This window comes from Eschscholzia californica, unplaced genomic scaffold, assembly GCF_041429995.1.
Source record: "Eschscholzia californica isolate CP2 unplaced genomic scaffold, dmEscCali1.0.p SCAF_5, whole genome shotgun sequence".
NCBI classification, from domain to species: domain Eukaryota; kingdom Viridiplantae; phylum Streptophyta; class Magnoliopsida; order Ranunculales; family Papaveraceae; genus Eschscholzia; species Eschscholzia californica.
The window spans coordinates 45860547-45879851 of NW_028238472.1; the positions used below are offsets into that span (position 1 = coordinate 45860547).

General features: G+C 36.0%; 1 protein-coding gene and 1 long non-coding RNA gene across 10 annotated transcripts; both read right to left on the minus strand.

Moving 5' to 3' along the window:
• Nucleotides 1-2740: 2740 nt before the first annotated feature.
• Nucleotides 2741-12153, minus strand: LUG (transcriptional corepressor LEUNIG). Of its 9 annotated transcripts, none has more exons than XM_086644285.1 (18): nucleotides 11440-12153; nucleotides 10965-11062; nucleotides 10750-10859; nucleotides 9635-10051; nucleotides 9444-9529; nucleotides 9276-9357; nucleotides 9117-9192; nucleotides 7901-7950; nucleotides 6625-6933; nucleotides 6363-6539; nucleotides 5994-6239; nucleotides 5834-5921; nucleotides 5537-5646; nucleotides 5213-5362; nucleotides 4826-4981; nucleotides 4527-4643; nucleotides 3647-3856; nucleotides 2741-3194 (listed from the first exon to the last, which is right to left on the minus strand). In XM_086644285.1, exons 1-18 carry the CDS (start codon nucleotides 11469-11471, stop codon nucleotides 3051-3053), a joined length of 2658 nt encoding a protein of 885 aa, XP_086500411.1. In that variant the 5' UTR covers nucleotides 11472-12153; the 3' UTR covers nucleotides 2741-3050. The 9 variants fall into 9 exon arrangements, with proteins under 9 accessions (XP_086500411.1, XP_086500414.1, XP_086500409.1 ...); XM_086644288.1 differs by having other exon boundaries at nucleotides 5994-6224; nucleotides 11440-12083; XM_086644283.1 differs by having other exon boundaries at nucleotides 9623-10051; nucleotides 11440-12022.
• Nucleotides 12154-15959: 3806 nt separating this feature from the next.
• On the minus strand, nucleotides 15960-18639 carry LOC147539731 (uncharacterized). Its single transcript, XR_015225699.1, has 5 exons — nucleotides 18496-18639; nucleotides 17607-17669; nucleotides 17202-17336; nucleotides 16956-17013; nucleotides 15960-16621 (listed from the first exon to the last, which is right to left on the minus strand). It is a non-coding gene; the product is annotated as an uncharacterized LOC147539731 (long non-coding RNA).
• Between the last annotated feature and the right edge of the window lie 666 nt (nucleotides 18640-19305).

Genomic DNA, 19305 nt, shown 5'->3' on the forward strand with positions numbered 1-19305 from the left:
ATATATTTTTTTCTAAATTGACTAATATACCCACATTGATGCGCAACCACGGTGCAACTCTAGCAACTCTATTGCAACAAAGATCTGCGATGATATATGGAACTTGATGTAAAATAGAGAGATGAGATTGATCAAATACATAAACCAAATCAGGTAAGTTGGTAATTAGAACCAGAATATTAATTGCTAAACACAAATCCATAATGCTATGCACCAGATATAAAAAAGATAAAATAAAACAAATAAAAAACCAAATAAGAATTCATTGTTGCACAGATTCATAATGATATGAGCCAAATACGAAACAAGTCAAATACACAAATCAAATATGACAATTTGATGATCCAATACGGAGATTGTATTTTTATCTTTTTCTCTCTAAATAATACTTGTAAGTGGGATAGTGTTTTTTTTTTTTTTCATCACTTTTAAGTGCATGATGTTTGCATTTTAAATGGTCACTTGCAAGTGCTATTGAAAATGAACAATTATCTCGTACTAATCCATTAAATGCACAATTCTAGCTGAAATAGAGTTAGAATTTATGAATATTTTGTGTTATTGAAAGTGTGCATAGGAAAAGAGATCATGAAAAGGGCTTAAGTGAAGGAATGATGGATGTGGGAAGTTTTCGCTAAAGCCATAAAAATTTGTATGAGATCATGAAAAGGGCTTAGGTGAAGGAATGACGGTCAGGGGAAGTTTTCGCTAAAGCCATAAAAATTTGTATGTATCTTATAGTTTTTAGTTAGGATCATAATGGTCATTGTTAAATTAGGTGAAGGACTATTGTGTATTTTTAACACTTATAAAGTAAGTGGAAAAAATAAGTTTCCAATGGGAGCTTACGGTTTTGCACTTGGTCTGCCACCACTTAAAAGTGATTTTCACTTATTAGATGAAGAAACAAACATCTCAAAATTATCGGTCCACACGTAATCATTACAGCGAATAATTCATTCATATTACAATGTGAAACTTCATATTACAGTACGTAAAATCATAATACAATGTGTGCAGTCAGATTACATTATATAATGATATCTTACATTATGACTCGTCATAAGACAATATGCAAAATCTTATTACAGTATGACTTGTTATTCATCAGATTGATTTTTATCAGTACGTCTTCTTCGTTAGCGAGTCTTCTCCGTCAGTTTCTCATCTTTTGATGTTAGACCTTCGTTAGTTTGTTTTCTTTTTATTTCGAACCTTCATGAGTTCTGATTTAATAGTCCACCCACATATTATGAAAGTAACGAATTATACGTTATGAATTGATGAAATAAAATCCTCTAAAATCCATTACATCCTAGCTATAAACCCTAGGGCATTGATAAATCTCCTAACAATCATAACCTAACAGAGGTAATTATCACCTCTTCCACCAATCACCAAAACGCTAGATTTGGGTTTCATTGCATTTCAGATAAACTTCCATTTGGATTGGAGATTCCTTATTTGATGATCTCTCCACATCTTTAAGCTTCTGGTTAATTTGTTTTTTGGGTAATTATAGCTTATCCATTGGGCCTTGACACTTTCATGATTAAGCCTAAAATTATATTTCTTCTTCTGAGTTATAAATTTTGGCAGGCCCTGGCTCTTGAGGGGCATGATCCAAGTTCTCAAACAGGTGGACTTCTCTCTACCTAGTGGCAACATAGATCTCTTCTCCAACAACCCTTGGTTGGAGTGGTAATAAGTTTAGTCTTCCACCAAGAAGTCAAAGTTTCGAGGCACGCTGACAATTAAAAATTCCATGAGCCTATATGGTGGCACAGCAGGCAAATAAAACCCCAAGTTGTGTCATTTTTATGTTGATGGATTCTTCGGGGCATAAATAAAAATCAGGAGAGATTAAAGTAAATCAAGATTGACTTGAGACATATTTATTTTTTAGCCAAAAACAATCACTTGATTGTTTGTAGCCCTCTAATCTTATCTTCACCTTTCCTCCACCATCTCAAACTTCCGACCACCACCCACCATTTTCTGCCACCGACCACCTTTCTCTCTTGTTCCCCTCTTTCTCTCTCTCTCCCTCTTCCTTCTCCTTCTTCCCTCTCGTCACTATAATTGTTGAATCGAAAATGAGGTATACCCGAATCTTTCTCTCTCAGTATTTTTGTAAGTTAAATTAGGTTTTCCATTGCTCTCTTCTTTATTGTGTTCTATAAGTTAAATTAGGGTTTCTAGAAATTATTTATCTTGTTTGGGGATTTTCCAATTGCTGATTTAGATATCCTTTCTTGATTAGTTCTTCGATTTTATTCCGGAATATCCAAAAATTGACCTAACATTCTTAGACAAATAAACCTAACATGTATAGAGAATTTAAGCTCTCACAAAAGAATAGGTTTATAATCTACCAAGGGGATTCAAACCCTTTACTATTTGGGCATAGTACACAATATCTACCAACTATGCTTCTAAAACTCTATTGTCTAGTTTTCTAGCATTTCTTTTTTTGTTGAAATTTTTAACGTTTCTTATAAGTTAGGTGTGCAAACACAAAATTTTAACAAAAAATAAACTCAATAATAGGTCCTTGTGGTGGTGCGCCAGTGCGGGGGCACAGCCCGCACACTACACCATGCGGCCTTGTTTACTAAAAGCACCAATGTGCCTTTACCAATCGGGTGCCAATACACTAGAGACAGGTCCCTATAACGAACACATTGTTGAACCCACAAAAACGGCAATCGTCTTGACAGATCCTATGAAACAAAAGAACTTACCAAAAGATAATATTATACCCAACTGTATCTTCCATTACAACACAACTAAGAACTTACCAATGAAACAAAAGATTTATGTTGTTAGATATATATAGGTGGTGAATTCTGACCTATCACCAACGACAGACTTGGTCGGGTTTCTTTTCACATTTAGAAGAAAACCACACTGCAATGATGATGAAAATGAACACTAAATCTAGATGTTAGATCTGCTGAGGCTATATGCATATACAAGATGTTCCAGATATCTTTACTCATTTATATATAGAGAGAGAGAGGTCGTTAAGAGTCACGAGTATGAGAGAATCACTTCCAAAGCTTCACAAACTTGTCATGACTTGCAGAAGCTACCAAACCCGTCACATTCGACACTGCAAGAGATGCAATCAGCCCTTCGTGTGCTGCCAGAGTCATTGTCTTGCTCTCCGCCATGTTCCATAATTCCAAAGACTGTTTAGAAATCACCAATTGTACGTTTTGTTAGGATATGATTTTGATTATCCATATTTCTGCTTGCAGGATCATTCATATGGGAGTGCTTTTGGAAGTTCGGTCAAATTGGATTAGACCCACTATTTGAGAAATGATAAGTGGTTGCTTAATGAGTACAGCCATTCTCGTTACGTCAAGAAAAAACAACAGTTCCAACAGTTTTCATAAAAATGAGGTATAAGAATTAGTTCAGCAAAAACGAAGCGAAAGATAGTTGTTATAATTGCTATAACAGTCGCGTGGGAAATTTTTTGAAAAAACAGAGAAAAGGGAAGTGATGGGAGACTGTTACACTAAAGTCAGCTACTATCTCTGTTATATCGGTTGTTCTCTCAAACACTGGTTATGAGTTCAGAGCTAATTCAGGCAACAGGTTATTAGATAACTGAAATACCAAAAAAAAGACTTACCTGGTAACAGCCGATGACCAACAACAAAGAAGGAAATGAAGGATGGAAAACACATGAATGAAATTTGTTGCCATTGCAACTCAACTCTTGGACACACTCGCCCGCATTACCGGAGCCAAATGTCCAGACTTTGACTGAATCTTCACTAACGGACGCTAAGTAGTCACCAGTACGATCCCAACACACAGAATGAACTGGTTTCGTATGTCCCTACAAGTTAAGTCATAAAAGAAACACGGTCAGTACTGCAACATCAAAGAAAACCGTAGGGATAAAACACAAGCAACACAAGAATTCATGAATACATTCTAAAAAACATAGAATAAATTAATGATAGACCATTTAAGCCCGTGTCTGACGAGCGAGAGACATAAAAGTAAGCATTTGTGGAGCCAGAGCCATGTCCCTTGGATCAGATAGAACCAGTGAAAGGACAATCCTCAAGTTGGGATAAGAAGTGAATCAACTTTCACTGGAAGATTCGAGATAGTATGTGGATGTGGAGTAAAGTTGGTAAGTTTGTGGACATCGAAGTGAAACCATTGGCAGTGAGATTATATTGCTGGTCATGAGACATTCAAATAGTTATGTGGGACTATTCTCACACACCCTCTCATTCGTGGCTCTCTTTAAGCCTATTATGTCTCTTTTTGTAGGTGACATTTACCTATTACGTGGAGGCCTAGCTTTGATACCATGTTGGTGGACATCCTTCTCAAAACCAATTAACAATGAGCAGGATATCCTAGAATATAAATTGTAGGTCACGAGACTTCCCTTTATCCATGAGGTACTATTCTCACAAGAGTCAAAAAGCAACCAACCCAAACGAAGAAATGATTTACCAGTCCTTCAATTAATAGCCAACGTAGACACTGACCTGTAATGAATGCCGGCAAGCTTGGGTCTCCACATCAAAGACAGAAATTACATTTTCAGCAGCAGCCGCTAGATACCTCCCATGGCGGGGTTGAAATCTCATCTGGGTCGTTCCTCCCTGCATTAAACGAGTGAAAATTAAGAACCAATGTTATCATATCCAAACTAAACTAGACAGTAGTATCCACGCTCAGTTGATTTAACAAACTTAACAGAGAAAATGAAACGAGGAATTTAGAGCATTAAATTTCAATAGGAGATAGTACAATTCATAAAGACACGAACTAGCAATGGTTATACCTTGAATACTCCAGCACAGCTACCATTGGTGACACTCCAGTACCGAATTTCACTCTCGGAATCGCATGAGCATAACAGATCATCTTTGATTGGGTGGAAGTCCAGTGACATGACTTGAGCAGAATGCCCCGTAAATGTACGGAGTGAGTAGCCAGGCTGAACAATAGAATCACAATTAAGTTAGCGAAGACACGAAGTAGGTCTGTGTGTCTAAGACATCACAACCAAATGATGATGATATATAATATAATGTAATCCACATGAAATAAAGATTCTGCAAATGAGGGGATTCAGAAATGATGAAACCTTCATAAGGAGTACTTCCAATGCAAAGAAAAAAAAACTCCAAAGATTGAAAATGAAAAAGAAATATCATCTTTTACTAACATTGTCAGCATCCCAGACCCTGACAGTATGGTCAAAAGAGGAAGTGGCGAGGCGTGGCATGCTTGGACTGAAGCGAACATCAGTAATCAGCAAGGTATGCTCTTCTAGGGTAGTTTTTGGCTTAAGCGAATCCGTATACCAAAGTACAGCCTGAAGCAAATTAGACGAACAAATACCACATTAGTCTTCATTTCCATTTCATCCCACATTAAATTCACCTCAATGCAGGTTTTATTTATTTCATTTGAAGCAATATAGAAGTCCAAAAGACATCCTAGTACGCTGTCAAAGACTCCACAAGGACATCCTTACTACAGCCTTTACCTTTTTATCATGCCCACCAGTAGCAAGTAGTTTCCCATCTGATGAGAAATGACTACAGATTACTTTACTGGTACTTGCTCGAAAAAACCCAATCTCTGTAAAAGTGAACCCTGTAATAAAACAGAAACAGCACATTAGCACATTAAGTTCACAATAGAGGATGAAGAAATGTGAAATAAGAAATCATCAATAATTAGATATTTCACTTCATGACAGGTTCGAAGTAGTAAGTTCATGTGAAGATTTCTTGAAAAATAAAAATAAGAACTCGTAAGTGAAAATCGGTCATATCCATACCTTGTCCCAGTGTGTCCCTTGGATCGTTATCGTCACGTAGAAATGACTCAACATTATCATCAAGAGATCCATCCTCCGCAAAATCAGCCTGCAAGTCAAGACGGTTACTATCCCCACAACAAAGGTGATGCAAACCAGACAAAGAACAGATTTTGCTCACCAGTTGATTTGATGGTGATTCCAGAGTTCCAGTTCCCTCGGGACCAAACATAGTTAAAGCCTTCGACGAAGTACCAGTGGGCGGCAAGGTAGGCATTGAGATCACATCTCCTGGTGTATGAGTTGAGGGTGTAGAGGGTGCTGAACTGGGAGAAGGTCCAGTTGTATTTGCAGTTCCTGAACTGTTAGCGGGGCCAGACGATGACAATGGCTGTTTCCTCTTTCTTCCAGTCTGGTTTTTTGAAGTCTTACAAATACATTGAAAAATCATAATTAGGAACCAAAATACAAACAAAATTAATCTGGGTCACCAAATAATTCTTAATTTACCAGATTGCAACATTAAATAATAGACCCAAGAAAGACAGACCTGGTCATTTCCTCGGAAAGAATTTGGCATGCTACCATCCACTATCAAACCCCGTACTTTGTCTTGCTGGTGAAGGTGATGATTTGAAATTTGAGACTGTTGACTTGAAAGCATGTGCTGCGGAAGTTGGTGTTGTTGATTGCTATTCGGTTGTTGTGATTGTAACTGAGCTAATTTCTACTACAAATAAAAAAAGTCGTCAGACCCAGGAGTACTTTTTTATGTTGCAAAGTTTATGATCCAAGGGCAGAGGAGAAAGCACCTTGATTAATAACAAATCTGAATCTCGGGGCAAAACAGAGCCTGGAGCTTGCATTAGAGATCCAACATTTTGACCTACATCACCGAGAGAACTGGACTGACCATCCTTGGTTAAACCAATATTCCGATTGTTTAGAAACATTCTCAATCTTCTGCTGTCAATGTCACTGGTGGATGGCGAATTTAAATTCTGTGCCTGAATCAGTAGTTGTTGTTGCTGTGGAGTCAACATTGGAAGTTGAAATGGTGGAGTAGACTGTATAAATGACTTCTGAGGCTGAAGGAGTCCTGATCGAAGCTGATCCAGGCCCTGTTGAATAGAAGTATGTTTACTGAACTTCAAAATTGTACTCACAGTTAAAGCTGATATTCAGCTTAATTCTATTAAACAAATATATCAGATATACCGATAATATTTTCAATTATATTACTAGTATATATTATTACTTTTTGATTTTTGTATTTCCAAGAACATCCGTATGGTGGGTAAATGCTTTGTGAAATCTACTTCAGATAAACTTAGCTCTGATGATTTGAGATGCTTGATATTGCTAAACATTTTCTTGCATAGAAAGGATATTTTCGACACATGCAATTGGCAGTAGAGCAAATTATTCATTGGAAACAAATATGAGGCGAGGTTACACAGAATTTATCTTTTTCTTCAGCATAACTAGTATTGATTTGTTGGTAAGAGGTTCAATCTTCCACCTTAGAGGTCAAGGATTCGAGGCACGCTGACAATTCAAAAAAAAAGTATTGATTTGTTTCCACCATATACTTTTTTAACTCCCAATTTTAAAATCGGTATACACTTCGTTAGTTCGTCCCACAGTAATCAACTTGAAAATCGTGAGTATTTTTTATTGATGTAAAACTGGTAAGATCATGGCATTATCATAAAAGAAATTCAAACTGCAAGATTTTCACATCCGTAGCAGATGAAAAGTCAAAAGTAGCCACACACTTGATATTCTTGAGCGACAAGAAAGAAAGAACAAAATATATATATATATATATATATATATATAAATCGCTTTACATTTTGTTTTTCTTGTCTGGTTTCTTCTTCATTTGACCTTGACTAAGGCTTTCCCCTGGCCGAGTAGATCACTTGGCGCACCAAGCCCAGACCTGGGGAAACAAGGGGAAATCGACTTGATCCAAGTCGACCCCCCTTGCTCACCTTGCGCCTTGCTCGCTAAGGTATCGTCCAGGCGCGCCTCAGACAACTTAAGTATAAGTTGGTAGTTACTTATAGGCAATGAACAACTTACAGTTAGCGGCCATCCTTTCAAAGTCAAACTGTTGCCCCCTTGATTTGACCCTGAACCAACAATACATATATCATCAGCGAAAGTGTTTCAATTACGTCCATGTCTGTCAGGATCATTAAATAACTAACTGAACTACTGATGCTGTCTAGAATGCGCAATTCTTTTTACTTACATGAGTAGTTACAGACTTACAGTTCAGGACAATGAAATGGCCAATTGGTCCTAAACAAGGAATGAAACTTCGGTTTCGGTGGAAGTTTCGGTGGGTCCAAAAGTGGAAACGTTTCGTGGAAACGTTTCGGGCTGTGTGGAAATTTTACAAAAAGAAATAACAAAAAATGTCAATAATAGGGCTAATTGGCAATAGATTATGTTAGTTAGAGGGCTAATCTGTAATATAGTCGGTTAGTTAGAGGGTTAATCTGCAATGATAGGGTTAATCTACAATAAACTGTTAATTTAAGGACTAATCTGCAATAATGTCAGTTATTTCAGGGATTAAAAATCTAACAAACTATAAAATCAGGGGGGTCAAAATAAATCAAACATCAATTTTGATATACCTGTTCAACAATAAAAAATCAGATCCCCTTAAATCCTATATTCTATCGTCTTCTTCCCTATTTCTTCTGTGTAAACCGAATTCTCTCTCTCTCTAGACTTTTCTTCAACCAAATCTCTTTCCTCTCTCTCTAGATTTTCCTTCAACCAAACCTCTTTCCTCTCTCTATATTTTCCTCCAAACTAACATTCAAATGGACTATTTTGTTGAAGAAATAAATGAAGAACTCAAGAACAAATAAAAACTAGAGAAGATGAAAAAGGAAAAACAAGGTATAGGTTGATTTAAAAGAACTTCTAATCTGTTAGTTTTTATAAATAGAACTCAATCATCAACCCAGACAAAATAATTTCGAATCTTATCTCTTGGCTGTTCCCCCAATAGTCAGATCTACTAGGGCTTTTGAGATTTCTACTATTTTCGAAATTTCGGTCAGATTTCCACCGAAATTTGACACGAAAAACATGTATGTGTATTTTTACTTCGTTTCGTTAGGGTGAAAAACCGAAAAATGTCGGCCGAAATTTTTCGAAGTTTCATTCCTTGGTCCTAAATAATAGTTCTTCATAAACTTTTTCAAAATCGTAAAAGTGTGAATCTTACTATGCCAAATATTGCAAGGTTAAAAGAATAATTATACTGAAGAAATAGTACCAGGAACTCCAATTAAAGAAGTATCAGGACCAGCAGCTCTAGGGTTTAATACAGGGCTCCTCTCCCTCTTTATTTCCTGTTTCAACAACTCAAAACTAAGACAAAGTCACAAAAGAAAAACTAATACCCACCCCACCCTTTCTAATATAAAAATTGTACCTGAGAAGATCCTGGAAGAGGTTGGTTTAGGGCTTGCTGAAGAGCTCCTGACATACCACCAGCTGTCCCCTGCAATACTTGCCTGGGAAGAATGTGATCAACATATTATATACTTCAACCAGAAGACTAATAAACTGAAATTCATGATTATAAGCAACGGTAAGATACCCGGAAGACTGGCCAGCTGATCCTGACTTCAACATTGAAGTGTGGTTCGTATCCAAAAGTTGACTCACATTGTCGCTAAACCGTTGCTGTACGAGATTTTTCTGGTGATGATTGAACTATGTATAATAGGTAGAAACTAGAAAGTACTAATATAGTAAAATGCGTTCAAAACAAGTTACCGGGTTAGGCACCTTTATAACAGAATCATCCAAACCATCTCTTTGATGTGGCAGCTTTAACCTCTCCTCGTACATTTTTGTAGCCAAGGCGTTTGCAGTTCCCGGGTTCTGCCTCATCATTGGGTCAGGTCCAACAAGCCCATTAGCATTTCCATTAAGAAGGTTGGTTCCCTCTCTTCGTTGTTGCTGTTGTTGATGTTGTTGTTGCTGTTGTTGCTGTTGTTGATGTTGTTGTTGTTGTTGTTGCTGCTGCTGCTGCTGCTGCTGCTGCTGTTGTTGTTGTTGTTGTTGTTGCTGCTGCTGCTGCTGTTGCTGCTGCTGTTGCTGCTGTGCGTGCCTCTGAAGTATCAGTTGTTGCATCTGCATTTGTTGTTGTTGGTTTTGGGGTTTTTGTTGCATCTGCTGCTCTCGCGCTTTGATCAGTTGAGTCTGCAATGTCAAAGCTGAATATTTAATGACACCTCCTACACTTTTTTTTAGCACCAAGATGTGAACCCTACTTTCAGCAACGGAAAGACAAAAATGTAACCACCCAACCAAAATGGGCTTCATAACGCACAAATTTCCCTCTTTTTCTGATGGCAGATTTCAACCCTACTTCCCGCAGTGGAGAGACACATATGTGTTTTTTTTTTAAAGTAGAGACACATATATGTCATCCACCCAAAGGGACGTCACAACAACCGCGCGACCTTTTTTCAAACAGCAAGGTCCAAAACCCTGCTCTTAAGTAGTGGAGAGACAAACATGTTACCACCCAGCCAAAGTGGGCTTCACAATGCCCGGATTACGTGCTATAGTCCAATGAAATTTAATGAAACACCAATAAGACTTAATATATCGACGATTGGTGAGTATAGTGTTCTAACAGATGTGTGATGTTATTCAGATATATTACGTGCTTTAGCTTCCTTAGCATCGAATACAATCATGTCGTTACAAGTTATCAACCTAACACATGATCTCCTCTTTCATTTTCTCCCATCTTTCCTACGATTTACAATCACTCTTCGCAACACTATGAAACGTATCCGCATGCAGAATAACAATTACAGAACATCAATCGGACTATATCCAACAAAAATTACAAGTGAGAAAACCGACATAAGAGTTCAGGACATTCCAACCTCAATGTATGAGGCAGCAACTTCAGAATGCTTCTCGTTCGTCCTAGCAATGAAGATATCCCAAAAGACTGACCACCATTCGAAGAGAAAACCTCCAGGAGCATCAATGGCTATTAAACAAACAAATCAAAAGAATATGAAGAAAATCAACCAACCATATTAACTCTTCAAGAAACATGGACTATTACCCTCCAAAAAGGTCACTTTGATCTTACCAACAGGGTCAGAAGAAACTTTCCCTTCTGCTTGAAAGGCCTTGGCTGAAGCTTGCAAGTTCCTTTTCACTAGGTAATCATAAATATACACATCCAACCTGAAGAGGGCAAAAAAATAATAATAATATAAACCCTAGTAGTTCTAATCAAGAAATTCCAATTTCCAAAACTCAAAATGATTTCAAACCTACACTTCACAAATAAAAAAAAATTATAAACCCCCTCAAAAAGGAAAAAAAACATAAACCATAAAATTTAAAAAAAAAAAATCTAAGTGGAAATCACTTAATAAAAACAAATTAGTACCTAAAATGATGAAAATGGAAGAAGTGCCCTAAATCAAAAACCCAGATGAAGAAATCCAATCAAAACCCAAAAAAAAAAAAGCAAATTTAAAACCAAGCTTTGAGCAAAACCCATAAAGCTAATAGAGGGAAGATGAACATAAAACTGAAAGAAAATAAGAGAACTTCACATTTTATCAGCTTCCCAGTTGGTCTGAGACATGGTTTCTTCTTCCTTCTTCAGTAATGTCAGTTTCTTTCTCACAAGAACTCCTCTTTCTTCTCCAGTCACACTAAGAACAAGTTTTCTTCTCTACCCTTCTTAAGAAGTCGGATCTTCTTTCCATCTGTGAACATCATATCATTTTACCTCCACCAAAACACACACACAACACAAGACTACTTCATTTTCAAACAAGAAAAATACTTAAAACTGTTCTTTCTCAAAAACACAAAACCACCTTCACACAGAGAGAGAACAAAACAAGAAACAAAGAAGAAAGGGGAAAAAATCTAGTCGGACAAGCTTTGGGATAAAGTGAGACAACACTTCCATTTCTGTCCAAAGAAGAAATAATATTGTATTGGAATTTCCGCCGTTGTTTAGTGGCATTACAAGTTCGGTTGCGGGACAAGAAATTTTGGGGTGGAAAAATCTATTCCTCTCGATCTATCATTGTTTCTCTGTCAATCTCTCATTGTTTCTCAATCGATCTCTCATTGTTTCTCTCCCTCTCTCACACAGACACCGCTTCGACAAGAGAAGTGTTCCCTTCGTCGGAACCTGACATCCAAGAGGGTTTCTGGTGAAACCCTCCTCGAGGATTTCGTGGCCACGAAACATTTTGTGTTCACGAAACATTGGTGGCCATGACCATTTCGTGGTCACAAAATGTTTCGTGACCACAAACTCTGTGATTTCTTTAGAGAGATCTATACAGACCGAGAGAGAGAGAGCAACGAGAGAAATAATGAAAGTGATCTCCAATGAGAGAGAAAGAGTGACAGTGAGTTAGAGAGGAGAATAGAGGAAAGAGAAGAGGTGGCAATGGCGGTCGGCATGGTGGTGGGCGGAATGATGGTGGTGGGAAGTTGTTGTGGGAAGGTGATAAAGAGGATGAAGATTAGAGGGCAATGTTTGATCAAGTGAGTTTTTAGACTAAAATAAAATATTCCCCCGAGAATATACAAAAAAATATGGATTCCCTAGAGAATTTATTCCCCAGAGGACTATTACGTAATATATAATATGACTTAACCGGACTTAAGTAAATGTGAACATGTCTTAAATGTTGAAATCAGAACATTACTACATGTATATAATGAGGTAAGGTCCTATGCCTGAGGTCTATGTAAATTAGAAACCCCTTATGGAAAAGCTTTGTCTATGAACTGAAACAATAATGATTCAGCTATAATAGCTGGGGGAGCCAAGCCCTTGACCCAGCAGCTTCTCTAAGTGTTCATCCAATCACTGCATGAAGAAGAAGTCATGATTGCATTCCACTTGTCGCTGGTAGGACAAGTTAACTGACTATATGCGAGTAGAGACTATAGGCAAGTAGTCTCAAAACAAATAATAAGTGGATTCTCCCTATAGAGCATAGTGAACCTTATAACAAGGACTAGGAGTCATAGCCTATTCTAGTAGCCCAACAAAGAAGTCAACTTCTGGGATCACGAGAATCTGGATGCCGAGAAAGAACTCTTTTCAGGTTTTAATCCTTGTAAGTCACTTTCTCCCGAGTGTAAGCAAGCCTATAAGTATTCAATTCATCATCTCTTGGCACTCTTATTATTAGCGCTTGAGCAAGGAAGACTAGGGTGGTTCACATGACAGTATGTTTTTTTACATTTTTATCTGATCCAAATTGAGGTGTTTTTTGGTAAAAGAATCATGAATCCACGGATTAATAAGTCATTCGAATTTATGATTCCAAGGATTCATTAATTTGTTTTTGTTTGGTAACGAATAAGAATCGTAGGATTTATAATTATTTGATCTTTTTTTTAGGGATTTTTGAGTGAGAGGCCCAAAAAATGGAGGGTAAATAAGCATTACCCCCAGCCCAAAACAAAAATGAGAACCAGTCCAAATTGTCAGGACAACTCACACTTTTCTGGTTTTTATTTTATTTATCCTTCTTTTACCCCTTCACGTGAAATTTCGTGTTTTCTGACAATCTGACGGATGACAGCGAAGCAATTAATTCCCCGTACATGACGTAATGTCAGAGAAACATTCAGATTTTTTGAAAATTCAAAAATGACGCCATTTTTTAACGAAATTTCAGGCAATTTTTTTGGATCCCGCCCATTACATTTTCTGTTCTTTCTCTCATTTTTTTTTTTTAAAACATTCACATTTTATCTTCTTCATCTCTTTCAATCTCCAAGAACATAAATTTTATGTTCTTTCTCTCTCTAAAAGTTTTATGTTCTTATTTTTGGATGTTCATCATTCTTATTTTGCTTCACATTTTAGCTTCTTCATCTCTTTCAATCTCTAAAAACATCAAAGTTTTTTGTCTTTCTCTCTTTAAAAGTTTTATGTTCTTATTTTTCTTCTTCATCATTCTTATTTGTTTCACATTTTATCTTCTTTATCTCTAAAAACATCAAAGTACATAACCAAATGGCCAGTGCACGGAACCATTTCCGGTACAGAAGAAAATTCCCAATTCAAAAGTATCCAGTACTGAACCAAATGGCCAGTACACGGAACAATTCCCGGTGCACAAGAAAATTCCCAGTACAAAAATGTCTAGTACATAGCCGAATGGCGAGTACACAGAACAATTCCCGGTAGACAAGAAAATTCCCACTACAAAAATGTCTAGTACATAACCAAATGGCTTGTACACAGAACAATTCCCTGTACACAAGAAAATTCTCAGAACAGAAATGTATAGTAAATAACCAAATGGCAAACACACAGAACAATTCCCGGTACACAAGAAAATTTCCAGTACAAAAATGTATAGTACATATCCAAAAAATGGCCAGTACACTAAATAATTCCCGGTACACAAGAAAATTTTCTTGTACAAATTCAAGAAAAACTATCAAAAATGAAGAAACTTGTTGAGATTGGAAACAGATAAGAAATAAATCTGGAAAAAAGAACAAAATTTGTTGAGATTGGAGAGAGAAATATGTGTGGGAGAAAATAAAAAAGAAATAAGAAATAAATCTGGAAAAAAGAACGAAAATGGCAAGTTGGTAAATTTTGTAATGGCAATTCTGTAAATTCGTGGACAGTAAAAGGTTTAAAGTCAGGTGCATCAGACTATTTTTCAAAAAAATTCGCATTTCCCGGGAATTTTTCGGTGGCAATTTTGTAAATTTATGAAAAGTACACTGTATGATGGGAGGCGTGTCAGATTATTTCTTAGAAATTTTAGAGTTTCCTGGAAATTTTTCGATTACCGTTTCGTAAATTTCGAAAAGAAGAAGGGTGTTTCGGAAATTCCACCCCACCTCCTGCCATTGGAGCTGCCTCTTATTCTTTTCCTACAGTGGACCTGCTACTTGTTTTGGGTCAAGGATTGGGCCTTTTGCCCAACCCCTCTTTTTTTAATGCTTCTTTAATTTATTTATTTTTTGAATGACCTGTTTTTGTTTTCTAAGCCATCCGTAAAAATTCTTTTTTCTCGAAAATTTGTTACTATTTTTTTCGAGAATCGTTTTTCGCAGAAACTATTTTTCATAAATTGTTTTTTCGAAAACCATTTTTTCATAAAATCATTTGTTTTTTTTTTTTTGAACAATAAAAGCATTTGTTTCAAAGCGATATTCGAAAAAAAATGGTTTCTAAAAAACGATTTATCAAAAAAAATATTTTAAAACAATTAGTTTCTAGAATAAAATGTGTTTTTAAAGAAACTAGTGTATAGCCCGTGCCTCCGGCACGGTGAGATTGGTAAATGCATATTCTAGATGAAAATGCATAAAAGAATTAGAGATGAAGCTATAAGATAAAAATTTATTCGAAATCCTTTACATAACACCTTTATCTCTTTCTGCATTTGAACACATTTAATGTAAATTGAATGGTATATAATGAATTATGTATTATAGTTTACCAACTCAATCTTTTCATCAAAAACTAAGATTGAACTAAACAATAATCAAAAGCAAGAACTACACAATAATCAAAATCACGAACTAAACAATAATCAAAATCACAAATAAAGACCTTTGTTAACTCCAGTACCAACAATTGTTTTAGTAAATCATTGATTATTTTTTTTACTATGTGTATTACTTTATAGTTAGTGTTAAGTAACCCATAATCAACCAAACTTTGAGTAAGGTTTCAATGAAATTAATCATATAAGCTATATTGATTAATTCAATGAGAAGGTTCAATGTTCCTTCCTCCACGGAATGCCAACAATTTCGCTGTTGGAAAAAACCCATTTTCAGTGTTGGAAAGATTTCTTCGTACCCAGAAAAAAACTCCCCAAAACCTCTTTCAATGTGAGATAAGGATGTCCATAATTACATGTTCCGGTTGTGGTCTTCGAAAGAAGAGGCATCTACAATATATAACCAAGAATAGTTTAACGATACCCACATTTTGTACTCCATAAAACAAATAAGCAATAGATAAACTGTATTTCAAATTACATGTGTGCTACAAAAAAACAGGTCATTGTAAATGAAATGAATGTTGTAGTTTGTGGAAACAATGTAAAAAAGATAACCAATGTGAAATAAAAATATATTTCTATTGTTTCTTATCTCAGATACAGAGAATTGTAGTTACATGGTCTATAGTTTGTAGCAATAACTTGATTGTAACTGTTGTACATGGTCATGGAAATAGCAAAAAACATTGTACATCCAGGAATAATCAAGGTTTCTAAATTCAAGGATGTCTCATCTTCTTATACTGAGGGTTTTTATATTAGAAAGATGAGAGAGAAACAACGTTTGTAGCTGATGCAAGACGATCTCCCATAAAAATACCAACTTAAACTTCATGAAGAAATCGAATCATGAGTTAATTCAAATATATTAGGGAAAATGTGAACTTCTGCACGAAATGAAATAAATCTTAGTTCGTATTGAAGATCTTCACTGTTAAATCTGATTCAAAGCCTAAACTTCCCGTACAAACACTCACTGAGATTATCAGTGAAACCCACAACTTAATCCTACGTGGTGTTTATTAGATGTTTCTTTTCCATCTGTACAAAGTGCAATCTTCTTCTGCTTCTGCAGAAAGGGTGGACGGGTGCAATCATGAATTAGCCTTGTTTATTAGTGTAGGGCTGACATAGACAACCCCAATGAGGAATAATGTAGCAATTGACTGGAAATCATATAGATCACCCAACGATTGTAACTTCCTCGTGCTATACCAGTCTGCACAAAGAACGGATTGAAAAACAAATCTTGTCATAGAAACAAAATACTTCATTCTAAAGCAAATACATACATGTGTGTGCGTGTCTGTGGGACTTTTAAGTATGCACTGTATTTATCATAGTATCCCACATCGTTTCGGGGAGTGTCTCAAACATAGGTAATATGTGATGGGCTATGGGTATTCATTACCAGTGTTTTGGGGGTGGGAGGAAACTGTTAGAGCAATTTCACATAACAAAACCATGTAGCTGCTATGCTTATTATATTAATCATACTATGCTTATTATATTAATCATATAAGAACCCGACAAATGCTGAGGTTTCTCGTTACTTCAAACTCTCACTATTGAACTTTTTCTGACTTTTCCTTCTTTCTCTAATTGTTGATTCTGCCATATAAAAATGATATAACTTATATATTCTATGATTGAACCAGAACAATGAAAGGGAAAAGCGTGAAAGTGAACAGAACACATGGGTCATTTCATGAGATGATACAACTTAGATAACCTTCCACCAAGTAGACTCTTTAAGCATTCTAAAAAACAGTTAATTTACTCATCCTTAGTAAACATACCTGAAAGGAGGTAGAAGAGTTTGGTGGCCTAGTCATGAATCATTCTCAGTAAACATCACTTCCCAATTAATGACGAACCAGAATAAAAGAAAATAAGAACCCTCATGGCAGTAGAAGAGTTCGGTGTCTCGATAACTGTTGAACCAAAAATTTGGATTTCGTTGAAACAAAATAACAAACATCCTGTGAACATAAGTTCAAATTTGGATTTCATTGAAACAAAACAACAAACATGATTAATACATTTCTTTGATACAAATTTCCTTTCACCTTCCTACCATGATGCAATTTCATCTGAGGCATTTCTATTCAATCTGTTGCATTCTATTCTTTAAATGTTATGATAATCAACACCTATATTCAGGCTTGTAAGAACCTAAAACAGAAATAAAATAAAACAAATACCTCAATTGAAACTCCTCAAAAGAAAGAGAAATGGAGATGAATAATTTTCTTCCCAATTCAATCCTGCATAGAATCGAAATTCCACCGCTTTCAGTCATATCTGTCTCAATAATTATTGAGACATTTTATCACACAGATTACTATTGTGCACATACTGATGTTTCAGAAAATTACTTTTTGAGATTCGAAATGTAATCTTTTTTTTGGTATTTCTTTACCACATGTTTTTCTTTCGGGTTTATTGGCTTGGAATCAATCAAAGGATTTTGTGTACACATACTACGTGATTCGAACTGTTTCGTATATCATAAGTCAAGGAACTATCTTCTGCATATCTGTCTCCCATTCAGCTTATGGTTCCAGTACAATTAGCATCGTAACTATGTAGGCAGATGTTGTAGAGGAGGGGAAGAGAGCCATGGCATTTGGATAAATGAGACATTTTTCAAGTTTGTTATCTAAAATTATTGAGCCATTTTATCAAACAATGAGAATATCTTCACATTCTTGATTGCAAATTAAGATAACTTGGATTTTAAAGTGTTTGAGACATTTTATCAAACGCTTTTTGAGCATATGAACTCTAGTCTAACCAACAACAGTAACATAAACCAAAACCGAAATTGGAGAAAATACAAACCTCAAACACAATCAAAACCAAAATTGGATAAAACCAATGCTACTACATATTCATTTCTATCATCTCACATGGAAGATTTCAGAAAAAATAGAAACATATATTTTTCATTTCAATAAAATAGATGAACAGAAGCAAAGATGAATAGATGGATACAGTCAATGCTACTACATATTCATTTCTGTCAATAAAATTGATAAACAGAAGCAAATCATTTCTGTCAATAAAATTGATAAACAGAAGCAAACTGACCTTGCCTCTCTGTGCACTGCAAAATCTGAGAAATCAAGCCAAAAAATTCTCGAACTTGAGAGGCCATTGTTTTAATAGAGAAGAGTTAGAAGAGATGTGTCCGGCCAGAAACAGATATGTCGTTCTAGAAATCAAAATTTCAACAGATGTCTGTCTCCAAATATGTTTTTCCTCAAATGACCTTGGTGAATCCAAGGGTGTAGATGAATGGTGACATGGGACAGACAGTCGGATTTATCTGGGGTTTGTCCCAGTCAGCACCCATCCACCTATATTTTATTATAATAGATGAGCTTGGTGAATCCAAGGGTGTAGATGAATGGTGACATGGGATAGACAACCGGATTTATCTGGGGTTTGTCCCAGTCAGCACCCATCCACCTATTTTATTATATAGATATCACTTTGAGTTTATTTTAAGTTTGAAATTTTGGATTAATAATCCAACAACGGGGTAGAACGCCAATGTGTAAAAATTTGAAAACTCCTCCAAACAATCAGGTTTGAGGTGGCTATAGCCATTTTAGTTTTGTACTTTATCTACAATATGAAGTGATTACAGAGCTCCCCCAATATAGTTTCGAGGCTTGTGGAGAGTGAAGAAAGTAATTGCCCATAAGATTGGCGCACCTGTTTTACACTTCTGCAACCCCAACCCAAGTTTTGGAGTTAAATTGTGTGGTACTCGAGTGCCCTCAAGGATTAACTCACTTTCTATAACCTTGTCAAAGTGGGCAGCCCATGATTTACCATCTCTAAAACTTTTTGAGACATAAAGCTAATAGTAACAACATAATGTGTAGAGGGATC

Coding starts and splice junctions, on each gene's coding strand:
- LUG (XM_086644280.1), bottom strand. CDS start 11,471: ATGTCTCAGACCAACTGGGAAGCTGATAAAAT. Junction 10,860..10,964: donor AGTTTCTTCTGACCCTGTTG/GTAAGATCAAAG, acceptor TTTGTTTAATAG/CCATTGATGCTCCTGGAGGT. Junction 6,240..6,362: donor CTTTCCGAGGAAATGACCAG/GTCTGTCTTTCT, acceptor TGTATTTGTAAG/ACTTCAAAAAACCAGACTGG.